Source organism: Culex quinquefasciatus, chromosome 2 (genome assembly GCF_015732765.1).
Source record: "Culex quinquefasciatus strain JHB chromosome 2, VPISU_Cqui_1.0_pri_paternal, whole genome shotgun sequence".
Taxonomy (NCBI): Eukaryota; Metazoa; Arthropoda; class Insecta; order Diptera; family Culicidae; genus Culex; species Culex quinquefasciatus.
In genome coordinates this window covers 210,470,626-210,486,020 of record NC_051862.1, presented here as the reverse complement: position 1 = coordinate 210,486,020, position 15,395 = coordinate 210,470,626, and the positions used below count along the sequence as shown (strand labels likewise).

Below are 15,395 nucleotides of genomic sequence, written 5' to 3'. Positions count from 1 at the left end.
TATCGGAACATCCCAGGGGCCTCCGGCCACTCCAGGTGGTGGCCACTACTGCCAAAATGTCAAATTTCACGTCCAGTATCAAAATCCCTTAAGTTTGATACCCATATTGCCCCAACTCTTATGGTTCCGCAAATGTCCCCTTATCGGAACATCCCCGGGGCCTCCGGCCACTCCAGGTGGTGGCCACTACTACCAAAATGTCAAATTTCATGTCCAGTATCAAAAACCCTAAAGTTTGATACCCATATTGCCCCAACTTTTATGGTTCCGCAAATGTCCCCTTATCGGAACATCCCCGGGGCCTCCGGCCACTCTAGGTTGCGGCCATTACTGCCAAAATGTCAAATTTCATGTCCAGTATCAAGATCCCTTAAGTTTGATACCCATATTGCCCCAACTTTTATGGTTCCGCAAATGTCCCCTTATCGGAACATCCCCGGGGCCTCCGGCCACTCTAGGTTGCGGCCATTACTGCCAAAATGTCAAATTTCATGTCCAGTATCAAAATCCCTTAAGTTTGATACCCATATTGCCCCAACTCTTATGGTTCGGCAAATGTCCCCTTATCGGAACATCCCAGGGGCCTCCGGCCACTCTAGGTTGCGGCCATTACTGCCAAAATGTCAAATTTCATGTCCAGTATCAAAATCCCTTAAGTTTGATACCCATATTGCCCCAACTTTTATGGTTCCGCAAATGTCCCCTTATCGGAACATCCCCGGGGCCTCCGGCCACTCTAGGTTGCGGCCATTACTGCCAAAATGTCAAATTTCATGTCCAGTATCAAAATCCCTTAAGTTTGATACACTCAAACCCCGATGGTTTGACACCAACTGTTGTCAAACGAACGGGGTCACTTTTTAGTTTGACACCCGTTTTACATGGAGTTCACACACACTACCAAACGTTTGTTTTGATAGTGTGCGTGAGTGCCGTGTAAAAAGTGACAGTTCGTCACTTTTTAGTTTGACTTTGACCAACCAACGGGGTACAAACTAAAAAAGTGTCAAACGAAAAAGTGACCAACCACCGGGGGTTGAGTGTACCCATATTGCCCCAACTTTTATGGTTCCGCAAATGTCCCCTTATCGGAACATCCCCGGGGCCTCCGGCCACTCTAGGTTGCGGCCATTACTGCCAAAATGTCAAATTTCATGTCCAGTATCAAAATCCCTAAAGTTTGATACCCATATTGCCCCAACTTTTATGGTTCCGCAAATGTCCCCTTATCGGAACATCCCCGGGGCCTCCGACCACTCTAGGTTGCGGCCATTACTGCCAAAATGTCAAATTTCATGTCCAGTATCAAAATCCCTTAAGTTTGATACCCATATTGCCCCAACTCTTATGGTTCGGCAAATGTCCCCTTATCGGAACATCCCAGGGGCCTCCGGCCACTCTAGGTTGCGGCCATTACTGCCAAAATGTCAAATTTCATGTCCAGTATCAAAATCCCTTAAGTTTGATACCCATATTGCCCCAACTTTTATGGTTCCGCAAATGTCCCCTTATCGGAACATCCCCGGGGCCTCCGGCCACTCTAGGTTGCGGCCATTACTGCCAAAATGTCAAATTTCATGTCCAGTATCAAAATCCCTTAAGTTTGATACCCATATTGCCCCAACTTTTATGGTTCCGCAAATGTCCCCTTATCGGAACATCCCCGGGGCCTCCGGCCACTCTAGGTTGCGGCCATTACTGCCAAAATGTCAAATTTCATGTCCAGTATCAAAATCCCTAAAGTTTGATACACATATTGCCCCCACTCTTATGGTTCCACAAATGTCCCCTTATCGGAATATCCCCGAGGCCTCCAGGTGGTGGCCACTACTGCCAAGCGCTTGCGAGAGGAGCTGAGCTCCTCTCGCTTCGGTGGTAGACCACCGACTGAAGCCAGCCTTCCGATTTCCCATGGTTTTGTAGGGAAGCGGGAAGGCTAGTTCCTGAAGACGTCACCTAGTGGCGCTTGCGAGAGGAGCTAAGCTCCTCTCGCTTCGGTGGTAGACCACCGACTGAAGCCAGCCTTCAAATTTCCCGTGGTTTTGTAGGGAAGAGAGAAGGCTGGCGCTCGCGAGAAGAGCTGAGCTCCTCTCGCTTCGGTGGTAGACCACCGACTAAACTAATGCTGTGGAGGGGGTGGCTTTTATATTTATATCAAAACCGGCCGCGCTGCTTCTGTGATTTTCCCCTCTGCTTGGGGAAGGCGTTTCATTTTTCGGTTTCATTTCGCTTCGCGAAATTTTGGATTGCTACCCTGTATAGAGCCCTAAGACGAAGTTCTTCGTCAAAAGTGACATTACACCAGAAAAGTTGTTAAAGTTACACATTTCCAGAGGTAAAATTACACCTTTTTTCTGACATAAAAGATGTACTCCTTCCCAGATGTAATATTACCATGATTTTTTTTTCTATGTTGCACCAACATTAGAAACTAGGCTGTCATACCGTGTCACACTTGTTTCGTAATGTTGGTACCACTGCGTGATTTTGACCTTCGGGCGTTCACCATTCGAACGCCATCTTCGCCTAAAAATCTGGATATTTTGTACACTGATAATCAACATTACACACTGTTCAGTTCACTTTTACACAATTGTATGAGATTTTTCAGTTCAAGTATGATTACACGAAAGTGTGTAATCATACTTGAACTGAAAAATCCCATACAGGTGTGTAAAAGTTAACTGAAAGAAGTGTAATGCTGTTTACCAGTGTAAGGACCATTATTTTTAACAACTATGTATTTATCTGTTTTTAAGTACATTTATGTATTTTTTTCCCAATAAAATATCTTGTTACAGCAATTCGTTTTTTTTTTCATACTAAAAATCCATATGGTACACTTGCCCCACCTGAAACAAAAGATAAATCATAATAAATAATAGGTCCAAGTTGGTAGGGACACTACTGATCTAGGAAAAATAGCATTTTGATAAAATGAGCCTTAAAACGAACCCTAAGCCTTATTTTGTACTTTCCAAAAAAATATAAGAAAACTAAGATTTTGATAAAAACTTCATTGAATCTTATGCCCCATGGCGTTTACGTTGTTTTGGCGGTTATGTGGTAATAGAATCAGCTTATTACATTGCTAGCAACAACTGGAACTCATACTGGAAATAATCAAAATTGTAAAAATTACGACCGTACGAGCGATTGTTCGTCTTGCCCCACCTTCCCCTATATACTCAAAATCATGTTCAAATCTCAATCAAAGCAAAGAAAATCGGCTTCAAGCGTTAATATGGAAAACCGTGGGAAACCGCTTTAAACTTGAAGACCTGTACGATCGGAGTTCCAAATGAATTTAGTCTTAAACTAAATTTTATTGTGAAGGCAGACAAAAATCAGAATACGGGCGCCACAGGCTAGTGCCCACACTCGCGACGAACCACTCCATTTTTGTACGGCGCAACAGATTTTTTCGCGCAACAGAAGAGATGCGCACTTCGGCTTGGTGGTGCGCGGATAATATGAGTTTAAGCCTAGATTTAGATTTCAGCATTAAACTCATTAAATTTTAATAATACATCTCTATATATATAAAAAATTTCGATGTTTTTGTTCGAACGCGAATCAGTTCAGTACGGAGCGTCGGATCGAGGTGCTTTTTGTTGCGTTGGGTTCGTATAAGCCCAAGGAAGGTTTATACGCTAACTGATTGACACTTTGGCCACTCTGGAACCGATTCCGGAAAATCTGCAGATTGTATGGGAAAAGTTACGTAAAATCAAATTTTGATCACAGTAGGCTGAATAAGCAAACAAGCTTAAAACGTCAAGAAACGAAAATGACAAGACGAAGTTTGTCGGGTAAGGCTTGTATACTCATAAATTTAATGCTCATAACATGACTACTCACTTGATTTTTGAGTATTTGATGGAAATGTATATGATTTTGTGTCTGCCTGTGTGGATCAATCGGACCGCGCACTGGACTCACAATCCAGAGGTCGCCGGTTCGAATCCCGAGGCGGACGCAAATAAATTCTAAGTGTAAATATAGGTTTTCGGTGCCCTCTCCCCGTGCCATACCTTCACGCTTAGGAGACCCGGGAGGCGGAGTCTTGTCGCAAAAAGAACGATACACGCCTGTGGAATCAATCATATTCGCTAGAGGAGATTTTCTTTCAACCTTGCTGTGGATCCGTTGACGAAACCGCAAGGTTTAAGAGGGCCACATAATAAGATGTTACGTCGATTCCGTTTTCCGTATATGATTTTGTCCTACCTACCCAAAAACAGGTAGCTTTGAAGCACAGGCATGTCTGTGTTTGATGGGGCATGCTATTGAATGACATTAGCTATATAGTTTCTGTTTCGTATAAACGTGTACGCTTTGTTTACACTCAGTTTCAGATTCTGTTCAACCGGAACTAACGGAATCCGGATACGGATTGTAATTGTAATTTTATTTGGAAACGATATCCTGTTAGTCAGGATCGGTTCAATGCGAATATTTTTTTGTAAATTCTTGAATTTTTGGTCCTGTTGATTCTTCGTATCATTCGTAATAAGTTTGATACAATGAAAGTACACATCTCTGGCTTGGACTTCCCGGGACAAATGGAAGGGCACCATGTATGTACCGGAACAACGGTGAAATTATTGTAGAAAACAGTCAAAATCAGATATCTAATTGCAAACATACTTTTTAGACTAATATCAAGCGAGAACCTGAAGATTTGAAACCGGATGGTTCCGTACTCGATGAGCCTCGATACTCGATCGTTCCGGAGAAGGATACAGTGATTTCCATTAAGGAAGAACGCGTAAGATCGATAAAAATAACTTGTACTTGCTTGTATGCTGATTCTAATCGAAATGTAACTTTTAGGAGCCGATACAAGATAACCTTTTTGGAGACGAAGATATCAAGCAAGAAATCATCGAGTTCGGAGAGTATGAATTAAATTCAGCTGAAAATGATTCCAAAGATAGCGAACATCGCGTTGATGAGTTTGACAATGGTCATGCTGACTATCTCGACGTTAAACCACCACTAGTTGCCAAGGAACTCGTCATAAGATTGGAAAAACTAGATTATTCTTCGCTGGTGAAAAAGCTGTACTCCAGCCAGCAATGCGAACATTGCGGGCAAACGTTTGTCCAGCAGTACCGGCTAGCTCGGCATCGGATCAGGAAACACGGGAGCTCGGAAACACCTGTGGCAAACTGGCCAATTCGAAGTAGGATGCACTCGCAAAATTTTCATTGCGATCAGTGCGATAAATCGTACTACCTGGAAACTAATCTCGCGATTCACAAGTCCAAGGTTCACGGCGTTGGGAATACTCCACCAAGGGATAACGCATTCGTGAAGCACACCTGCAAGCACTGTAGCAAGCAAATCACAGGATGGACTTTTCTGGTGTACCATTTGAAGCATGTTCACGGAGAAAGTGTCGACAAGTCGCAGATTGTCCCATGTCCACGGTGCAGTAAAAATTCACTTCCCAAGAAGAATTGGCCGAGCATTTCTGCTTGAAGGGACTCTTACGCGAAAAGGCCCGTCCCTTCAAGTGTGACCTGTGCGATAAGGCGTACCTCGCCAAAATTCATCTGGAGGGCCACTACTCCGTTCATCCGGAATACCACAACGTAAAATGTGATCAATGTTCGAAGGGTTTCTACAACCAGAGGGAGCTCAACACTCACAAGAAGAGCACACACAAAGCAAAAGAAGCATACATCGAGTGCGGGACCTGCAAAAAGTCGTTCAAATATCGAAGCAATTGGCTACGTCACCAGGAAGTTCACAGCGACTGCGAGTACTGCTGTGAGCAATGCGGCAAAAAGTATAGAACTCGAAATTGCCTCAAATCGCACATCAGAGATGTACACTTGCATTCGACCGATGAAGCATTTCCCTGCACTATTTGTGGAAAAATAATGAACGGAAAAAGAGCTTTGAAAAAGCACACCGAAAGACACGGCCGCGAACGGAAGTTCAAATGTTCCTTTCCTCCGTGTGAGAAAATGTTCCCCAACGGTACAAACCTAAGACATCACGAGCAAACTCACACGAAGGATTACATGTACAAGTGCAAGTTCTGCGACTACGGTACCATTTCCCGGGGGAGAATTCGGCTGCACGAGCAGCAGGAGCATGGCCACGACCGGTTCACTAGTGAGAAGGACTGTTAACGTTTAATAAAGTTTAGTTCGATTAATTATCCTATTGTAGTTTTTCAATTTGTCCTAATTCACAAAGAAATTGAGATGTAAGACGTGCAACATGCATGTTGTTCAACTTTCAGTCCAGCTCCTTATTCGCGAATTTTGATTCGCTCATTCGAATGCGGCTCTGTAAAACAGGCAAAGACCAAAGATCGGAACGTCTGGCTGAAACAGTGATCCTTTTTTTTACATCCAAATCGAATTTGGACAGATTTCATCCATATTTTATCGACTGGGATCATCTGACAGGTTTGAGATACTGGAACAAATCTCACGAGTCTCAAGATCAAACTTTTGTAAACGTGTAGGTATACCTTTCTGATTGTTCATCTCTTTTTGTGTAGAATCTGTTTAACGTGTGATAACTCTTTCAAAACAAACTTAGATCGTTGCAAGCATTTTTCTTGAAGTATTTATTTCATGAATAAAAATATTATCACAAACACTATTTCAACAGATTAGTTTAAAATGAAACAAAACGCCACTGACTCAGCATTTCTGGTGCAAGAAGGGGCAGAAAACGCTGAAAAGCAGGTATATAAAAATATGTATATATAAAAAAAACGACTGTCAAATCTAACAAAAACAAACTGTTCTAGCCCGACCTCAAGCAGGACTCGGACGAGGAAGATTTTCTTCCAACGGAACCAAAACCCGCTAAAAAGCATCCCTTCCAGTGCGAAATATGCGACAAAATTCTCTCGACCAAGCAAAACCTCAAATTCCATGCGATCGTTCACGAAGATCCGACCAACCGGGAAACGTTCCGCTGCGAGATCTGCGAGGGCGTTTTCAAGTCTCGAGTCGGTTTGAAATATCACCTGAAAACGCAGCACGTCCCGGAGAATGAGCGTAAGAAGCTGCCCTGTCCGACGTGCGGACGGATTTTTAAAAGCGACGAGGGCCGGAAGATCCACATGACCATTCAGCACGGCGTCGGCGGGCCGATCTTTAGGTGCAAGGAATGCCCGATGGTATTCGCGCGGAAACCCCACCTAGATCTGCACATGGCAACTCATGGCGCGGGCCAGCACGTTTGCACGACCTGCGGGAAGTCGTACGCCAGGCTGAAGGACCTGTCCCGACACGAGACCACCTGCGGCCTCAAGGAACTATGCTGTCCGCTGTGTGGCAAGCAGCTTCGGACGGAGCAAGCCCTCGAGAATCATCGGAAAAATTGCCGATCGAGCGGTTTGAGGTGTGAAGTCGGTCATGGCGAGAGGCGGGGACGTCCGAAAAAGAGCGGATCTGGCGGCGAGGATGGCAAGGTTCGCATGAGGCGCAGCAAACATGACCGGTTTCTTGGACTGGACCATTTGGCGGATCCATCAGCGCTGGTCGAAGCAGTCGTGGAACCGGCCAGGGTTGAGCCAAAGCTGAAGGAACGCGTTTTGAAGAGATTCCAGTGCGAGCATTGTCCGCTGAAGTTGGCCGGAAAGATTGCGCTGTTGAATCACGGACGCAGACGGCACTGGGAGGCTTTCGGGCTAACGGAGCCGGCTCCCGAAAAGCGAGGACGCAAGCGGACGCATCCGGTGGGACACAAGAGGAAGAGGATTCGCCATCGGCGTAAGATCATCAACTATGTTGACCCTGAGGAATTGCCGGAAGAGGATGAGTGTGACGCAGAGAACGAGGAAGCTGATCCGGTGAAGGCGGAAGATGTTGAACTCGGAGAACCAACGATCGAAGATCCAGTTGAGAACGTGACCATTCCAGAAGACATTAAAGAAAACGTTGTGTACATTGAGGAGAAATTGGTAAGATCGGTCATTATTAGTTATTTCTTTTGGATTTCTAATTAAAAATGTTTATTGTTCAGCAGCCAATTCAAAATGTTGAAGAACAAACACTTGCGGCAAACGACGGCGCCATCAAGGAAGAGATCATGGAGTTTGGCGAGTACGAATTTGGTCACTTCGAGGGTGATTCGACCGAGGAAGAGGCCGCCGACTTTGAAGATGAAACGTTTGAGCACGTTGCGGCTGACCTTGGGCCCTTGATTCCGGAAGAGCCGCCCAGCGATGAAGTGGACACTCTCGATGTTGAACCAGCGAATGATCCACAAATCTGCGACGACCTCGTGATCAAACTGGAAAAGCTAGATTACACCAAGCTGGTTAATCCAAAAAGGACGTTAAAGTACCGTTGTGAAGAGTGCGATAAATCGTACCAGCTTGAGCATAACCTTAAGGCGCACAACGAAAAAGTGCACGGCATCACGGAAGAGCTTGGTGAAGGTGTTTATGCTCGACCCTGTAAGCACTGCGGAAAGAAGTTGAAATCCTGGTCAAGTCTGGTCAAACATTTGAAGGTTTTCCACGCAGAAGGTGTCGACGAATCACAGTTCGTTAAATGTCCGTCGTGTCCTGCAAAGTTTCTTAATCAGGAAGACTTGGACAAGCACGTGTGCACTAGGAGTGGTGTTTGCGAAGGGAAACCAAGGGAGCGTTCCTTCAAGTGTGATCTGTGCCGTAAAAAGTACACTTTCCTCCTTCAATTGGAAGCGCACTATTCCGTGCATCCAGAATATCAGAACTTCAAATGTGACCACTGTTCGAACGGATTCTACAACGAAAGGGAGCTGAACAAGCACAAGAAGAACGCGCACGAACATACGGTGAAGAAGATTCGCCCCTTCAAATCCAAGTACAAAAATCCGTTTCCGAGGACGGAATGCGAACAATGTGGACAAACGTTTGCCTACCGATACCGGCTAGCACTGCATCGGGTCAAGGTACACGGAAGCACGGAAACACCGGTGGCAAACAGACCAGTTCCAAAGACTACGTTTCCACGAAACTTCCCTTGTGATCAGTGCGATAAATCATACCATCTTCAGACTAATCTCACGATTCACAAAGCCAAGGTTCACGGCGTTGGAGAAGCCCCGTCAAAGGATAGGTTAGCCTTTCTGCACACCTGCAAGGTCTGTGAAAAGCAAGTCACAAATTTTGGTGTTCTGGTCTACCATATGAAGTTTAAGCACGGAATAAGCATCGATGAGTCGAAGTTCGTTCAATGCCCGTCGTGTCGAATCAAATTCATCGCCGAAAAAGAAATGGCGGAGCATCTTTGTCTCAAGGGAGTTGTTCGCGAGAGGAAACATCCCTTCAAGTGCAACTTGTGTGATAAAGCTTATGTCACAAAAACAGATCTGGAACACCACTACTCCGCTCATCCGGAATACCACAACGTCAAGTGTGAGCAATGTCCTAGAGGGTTCTACAACGACCGGGAACTCAACCTACACAAGAAACACATGCACAAACCAAAAGATGCCTACGTTGAGTGCAAGATCTGCAATAAGCTGTTCAAAAACCAACGAAACTTGAAACACCACCAGCAGCTTCACATGGATCGCGAGTACTGTTGTGAGCATTGTGGTAAAACGTTTAAAACTTTACATTTGCTGCAATCGCACGTACAATTCATTCACTCGAATCCAAACGATCGACTGATCGCTTGCACAATTTGTGGGAAAAAAATCAAAGGAAAAACAAGCCTAAAACATCACATGAAAATACACAACAACGATCGACCGTTCAAATGTTCCTTTCCGTCCTGTGGCAAAACCTTCAGTACGAGGGGCGATTTGAACAAGCACGTGCAAAGTCACACAAAGAATTACAAGTACAAGTGCAAGTTCTGCGATTATGGGACTATTTCACGGAAGACAATTCTGCAGCACGAACAGCGGGAACATAATCATAACCGGTTCGCTGAAGTGAATGATTCGTGAGACTTTGGGAAGTGTTAAATAAAAGTTTATTTGGAGCATTCTTTTGTGTATTCTTTCTTTTGAAAAGTCCAAATCAAAACTTACAACAACAAAACTGCCGAAAACACCAAATCGATTAGAAAATTTCTTCTTTAGATACAGAAAAGTGATGTTCGAGGCACTCTTAGAGCTTTAAAAATCGAACATTTTTATTTTTTGACAATTCAATTTAGACTTATGGGTCAAAAGTTACAGCTATTTTATGGTAAAAAAGATGCAAATTTAAAACTCAAATATCTCGAAAAGGCGGAGATCTAGCACTACAAACGCTGAAAAATCCCCAGGGGTATTTTTCTTTAAATTTGAGATATCTTTATTTTAAAATGTATAATTTTAAAGGGAAAAGTGTATTAGACCACCTTGTAGGGTTTTCGTCCTTCAAAATAATGAAAACAATATAAATATATTGACCGGGTAATAATAACCCGAAACAGACGATTCCTTACTGAAGCGTGTACTTGGTTTTGACAGCGCATGAAAAGAGGCGCGTGTTTATGTTTACGCTGTGGACGGTTGAGAGTGAACGTTTGGCGCGGAAGTGTGAGTGTGATTGAATTGTGCTGGAACCGGTTGGCGGAATCCGGAGCAGGACACGACGGAAGCAGACATGAGGTCAGTGGGTGGTTGGGAGGTTAATGATCGGCAGCGATGGTGCTGCGTCCGGAACGTCGTGTCTCAAGGAGTTCCGGTTGCGACTCTACACACCCTAACGAAATTCAAAAGTAACTTTTGAACTTTGTTGTCCAACTATTTGTTTACCATCTTATTTTGCCCGCTGAATCTCAATCGGCCCTATCTCTATGTAAAATTATCATAAAAACACAAAATATGACCAAAAATCGATTTTTATGACACTTTGGCTTAATTCTGAGGGCCGATTACGATTCAGCGGGCAAACACCAAAAGCTCCAAAACTTCACCATTTTTCGGAAAATCCATTTTCCACTTAATTTTGCAATCTGGACCACTGTGCACTGGAAATTGAATATCTAGAGGGGAACTGCATCTAATTCAATCGTGCTTCTAATGCATGGCTTTCTACCTGATATACAGCCTTGCTTCTAATGTTCCCATATCAGCACTTTGACGTTTATATAGCCATAGATTATTAATCAAGTAGATGTCCCACTGGGAATTTGCTCCATATACCCAGTTGGCGACACCCCTTTAGCGCTCTGCGCGCCACCACAGTCAAATTACAGGTACTAAATTGCTAAAAGAAATCGTAGCACTCTTGAACTTTTCAACCAAAAGTTTCATTGCATCAACAAGTGTCACTTATTTTGTTTTGCTTTTTGGTTCGTCAAGCTGTTTCCATGATAACCACGGTGGTGCTGGCCTTTGTTTGTTAAATTTCGACACTTCCCGGAACCGATGGTCCGCCAATGGTAAGAACAACAGCAGAACCGTTCTCTGTTTTGATTTGAACAACTTAGTTATTTTTTTATCTTTTCAGTTTGAAAACAAACGCAGTACCGTCAGCTAATGTAGTACCATAGTCGGTAAGCAGCAACTGGTTGTGCCAATCAATGGGATTTGGATCGTTGAAATCTTGTTACTCGATATGAATCACCAGATTTAACAGCGAAAATGGCGATAGCATGGTTGAAAAGGGCCTCATCAGCGGTTACCACCCCCTCTGTCACGCCCCACAAACTGTAACAGACCAGCCCCGTTCCCCCCTTCAAGATATGTACCGTGAAAAAAAACAAGATCCATAAAAAAATAAGATGTTTTATTCCCAAGAATTTTATATTTATATAAATATATATAATAAAATAAAAATTATAATTTATTGCGCAGCAATACAGGAACAATAAGCCGCTTTGCTATCGGTTCGGGGAATGATGTCAAGGTGCGTAATTTAACGAGATCAGAGGCAAAAGATGATGGACGTTTCCGGTCGCAGTGTTAAATTTGTCCGGAAGTATGACAGCATCGACTGCCATCCAGGCTTCTGATTATAGCTTCGGGTTCAAAGTCGCACCGCTTCACCATCATTGTGTTTTCCGGAAATTCACGTAGCTGAGAAACTCAAAACAAGCTTTTTGATAAAGGATTATGTTTATTATAACTTTTTTCCTCACCTGCCTTTTTGAAGAGCACAAAACTTCCGTTCTATTGACCGGAAAATTCTAACGCTGACATAATCTGCACCACCAACATTCGATGGAACTAGGCCAGTTGCTCGATGCGGCAGAAAACGGCGCAGCAAGCAAATTTCTAAAACATTCGCGAAGCAAAGAGAACGCAAAATGCACGGTACGTCTTTGTTTGGCATTTCTTGGAAACAGCAGTTGCTAGTCGAGAGTTGCTTGGATATACCCGCTGAGCATTGAACTGAAACTGGGGAGGATTTTTTTCAATCGTTCCCAAAGGGTAGGTTAGTACCTGTGAATTGCCACCAGGTGTAATTTTGGCGTGGCGGTAGCTAGCCCCAACAGCGGAGTGGCGTATCTATATATATATTTAGTCTATGATATAGCTCATATAAAGTGTTTACAATAGAGCTATCTAAGCCCGATCTCACACACACTAGCACACCATTTGTTTTGCTGGCCGGTACAAAATTTAACCTCACTTTTTTTCGTGTACGTACACGCAATACATGCGCACGTAGATAACTCTATTGGGTACTAAAGCCCTACGAAAAATTTTAATGTACAACTGTAAAAATTAAGATTAAAAACCATTTCTGATCACTTTTTTTCGTTTTAATGCAAAAAAAAAAATATATTGACATTTTTTCGATGGATCAACTATGGCCCCTTGGAACGAGTTGTCATGTAGGAACTTTTCTGTCAAGAAGGACCGCGAGGTTAATTTTTCCAAATTGATTTAAAAATCCATTTTAAACTCCTTTTGGTCGTACAAAGGGTCATTTTACTCAGAAAAATAAGCTTTATCGCTGTAAACAATAATATCAGCAATCTAAGCTTCATTTTAGGACCCAATTCAAATCCAGTGATGAATAGCTCAATAGAAAGTGAGCAGGCTTTTCTCTATATATTGTTTAGCAAAATAAGCTGTTAAAATAGTGAAAATCAGCAAATTTTATAGAGTTAGAAGCGAGTGCTTGACTGGCCAAACATTCAAGAATTTCCCCTAATTATAGTCGTACACGAATTCCGTTTCAAACAGCCCTCTGGCACCACTGTAAATGTCTAGAACGTTTGACAGTCACCAAAACCTCGAAGAGCCCACGCATTAGTATGTGTGAAGAGCCCACCACAAACAATGCATTGGATAGAGAATGTGCATTAGTATGTGTGAAGAGCCCACCATCAACAAAGCTTTGGATGAAGTAGTATTGGTGTCTTCTTCAAAATAGGAAATGGCGAACGCGAATGAGGTTAACCAAATATAATATTTTGGTGTAAATTTATTACAAAATTTGGTTTAAGTGGTCACGCAGTGGTCCTGTTTATCTTGGGCAGATTTTCAGACATATAATGTTTGTGTATGAGGCCGGAGTCGAAGGAGCTCTTGAATCGGATGGCGGGATGAGCAGCAGGAGAAGAAGGAGTAGCCAATTTAAAGCAAACATCCGATTCGACCGGGAAAATCTGGGACCGGGGATCGAAAATTTCTTGGAATCCACTCGGAACTAACATTCTTTAAAGAGTCCTGGACATGTAGCAAGTGTAACATGTGAAAAGAACATAATTTAAAAAACGTCTCTGCACTTTGTTTATTTTTCAAAATCTGACAGTAAACACCTTGGTTTTCTTCTTTGTTTTCTTGTTGTTCGTCATCGAATATTTTGGTTTCATAAACATGGCGGCAGTGACAGAGGGCTGGTTTCAAACGCAAAAACCGCGGTTCCGGGTTCGAAAAAAAAACAACCTCTATCCGACTGGGCGCGGTGACAGCTGCTTTTGTTTGTGTTTGTGCAGTATCGCGCAAATCGCAAATCAGTCAACGCCGCCGCGGTGAAACGTCAAAACAAAAGTTTGGAGATTTCGTTCGTTCCGCGTAAATAGTTTAAACTTTTGCACTTGTTTAAAATCGTGCCAGACGGCCAGAAATTACGCCTTGTGTTCCGTGTTCAATGTGTCGCGTCGTTTGGAATCCGGCCCCAGAATGAAAGTCACGGTGAAAAGTAAGTAGAGCCGTAAAAATAGACGGTCCGTTTTCCTCTTGTTTGGCTTTGTTTTGAAAGGAGGAATGACGACGACGAACGCGACGGTTTTCGGGGGTCGGGAAAACTGCTCAGGGTCAGCAGAACGGGAGGGTGAGGGACACTCTCTGTCATTCTGTGGTATCGATTTTTTGCTCTGGCTGTCACCGATTTTTCCCCGTTCCGTGGGGTGCGCGTTCCGTCGTCGTTTTTGGGTTGTCCCCGTGTGGCCGCTCCCCAAAATGTGGTCCTGAGAGGTTGCTCCTTTTTTCTATCCCATCCGTGCGAATTAGTTCTAATAATTCCCCTCTTTCCCGGGGCCACCCCTTAGGTTGGATGGGAGTCGCCGTCTGGAAGTGGCTCGCCAACGATGACAACTGCGGCATCTGCCGGATGGCGTTCGAGGGCTGCTGCCCGGATTGCTCCCTGCCCGGGGACGACTGTCCGCTAGTTTGGGGCGCCTGTTCGCACTGCTTCCACATGCACTGCATCGTCAAGTGGCTCAACTCGCAGGCCAACCAGCAGTGCCCGATGTGCCGCCAGACGTGGAAATTCAACGACAAGTAGGCACGATTCCAGGCAGGAAAAGGGGGGTTTCTTCGGTGGACCAAGTTAAAGACAGCCAGTGACAGGAAAAGAACAGTGAATTGCACACTTCTTAGCGGGGAACGAAACGGGGTGGAGGAAGCCAGTGATTGTGAGTGTGGGCAGAACCAGGTTGCGAGAAAGAGAGTGATTGGCCAATTTGAATTTTCTTGGCCTAACTAGAAGTGACGGGGATTTGTGTACCACAGTGTCGAGTGCTAAAGGTGTTGTCCCGTTTTAAAACAACCCAAAGGTGGTGCTGTCGTGAGGGATTCGTGTGTTGGGGTGTGTTTGAAAATATCGAGGAAAAAAATTGCACAAAATTGTAGAAAGTGTAGTGTTAAATAGACGAGAGTTGAACAGTGGTTGATTTTTTAGTAATTCATCAAAGGCTACTGAAACAATAACTGGTAAGTTTTAATCGGTCAAAGTTCTTTGCCTTGATATGCGCTGGCATTTGAATGCTTTAAAAATCACTTTTATTCCTGTAGATTCTGAACTTTACTGTAGTTTGAACATCCATATTCAAATTCGATCCAATTCAACGAATCATCTTTGCGGTTAACTTTACGCAGTTAGCCTGGCCGTTTAGAAAGAAAGAATGTTGGAATTTATCGCCCCAGGATTTCCAGGATGCTTCCGAAAGGATGGCTGCGCTATGGTTAGATTAGATTAGATTAGTCAGTCTCGTAAATATTTTTGCCGGAAAGCTCGTCAAATTTCAGATAAC

General features: G+C 43.8%; 3 protein-coding genes across 5 annotated transcripts; all 3 read left to right on the top strand.

Annotated features, from left to right (window-relative positions):
* Window positions 1-4,526: 4,526 nt before the first annotated feature.
* LOC6033306 (zinc finger protein 501) lies at window positions 4,527-6,180 on the top strand. Its single transcript, XM_038251063.1, has 4 exons — window positions 4,527-4,580; window positions 4,658-4,771; window positions 4,837-5,341; window positions 5,446-6,180. Exons 1-4 carry the CDS (start codon window positions 4,527-4,529, stop codon window positions 6,144-6,146), a joined length of 1,374 nt encoding a protein of 457 aa, XP_038106991.1. The 3' UTR covers window positions 6,147-6,180.
* Window positions 6,181-6,526: 346 nt separating this feature from the next.
* LOC6033305 (zinc finger protein 729) lies at window positions 6,527-9,962 on the top strand. Of its 2 annotated transcripts, none has more exons than XM_038255825.1 (3): window positions 6,527-6,713; window positions 6,779-7,939; window positions 8,002-9,962. In XM_038255825.1, the coding sequence occupies exons 1-3, from the start codon at window positions 6,648-6,650 to the stop codon at window positions 9,919-9,921; spliced, it is 3,147 nt and encodes a 1,048-aa protein (XP_038111753.1). In that variant the 5' UTR covers window positions 6,527-6,647; the 3' UTR covers window positions 9,922-9,962. The 2 variants fall into 2 exon arrangements, with proteins under 2 accessions (XP_038111753.1, XP_001843771.2); XM_001843719.2 differs by having other exon boundaries at window positions 6,528-6,713; window positions 8,005-9,962.
* A 3,902-nt stretch (window positions 9,963-13,864) lies between these two features.
* LOC6033303 (anaphase-promoting complex subunit 11) lies at window positions 13,865-15,070 on the top strand. 2 transcript variants are annotated; one of them, XM_001843717.2, is made up of 2 exons: window positions 13,865-14,062; window positions 14,412-15,070. In XM_001843717.2, the coding sequence occupies exons 1-2, from the start codon at window positions 14,044-14,046 to the stop codon at window positions 14,645-14,647; spliced, it is 255 nt and encodes an 84-aa protein (XP_001843769.1). In that variant the 5' UTR covers window positions 13,865-14,043; the 3' UTR covers window positions 14,648-15,070. The 2 variants fall into 2 exon arrangements, with proteins under 2 accessions (XP_001843769.1, XP_038108509.1); XM_038252581.1 differs by lacking the exon at window positions 13,865-14,062 and adding an exon at window positions 14,181-14,337.
* The last annotated feature ends 325 nt before the right edge of the window (window positions 15,071-15,395 follow it).

What these genes read in the sequence shown, in the direction of transcription:
- LOC6033305 (XM_038255825.1), top strand. Translation starts at nt 6,648, where the DNA reads ATGAAACAAAACGCCACTGACTCAGCATTTCTGGTGCAAGAAGGGGCA. An exon ending in CAGAAAACGCTGAAAAGCAG is followed by an intron (nt 6,714 to 6,778) that starts GTATATAAAAAT and finishes AAACTGTTCTAG; the next exon opens with CCCGACCTCAAGCAGGACTC. An exon ending in TGTACATTGAGGAGAAATTG is followed by an intron (nt 7,940 to 8,001) that starts GTAAGATCGGTC and finishes TTTATTGTTCAG; the next exon opens with CAGCCAATTCAAAATGTTGA.
- LOC6033306 (XM_038251063.1), top strand. Translation starts at nt 4,527, where the DNA reads ATGAAAGTACACATCTCTGGCTTGGACTTCCCGGGACAAATGGAAGGG. An exon ending in GACAAATGGAAGGGCACCAT is followed by an intron (nt 4,581 to 4,657) that starts GTATGTACCGGA and finishes CATACTTTTTAG; the next exon opens with ACTAATATCAAGCGAGAACC. An exon ending in GCACACCTGCAAGCACTGTA is followed by an intron (nt 5,342 to 5,445) that starts GCAAGCAAATCA and finishes CGGTGCAGTAAA; the next exon opens with AATTCACTTCCCAAGAAGAA.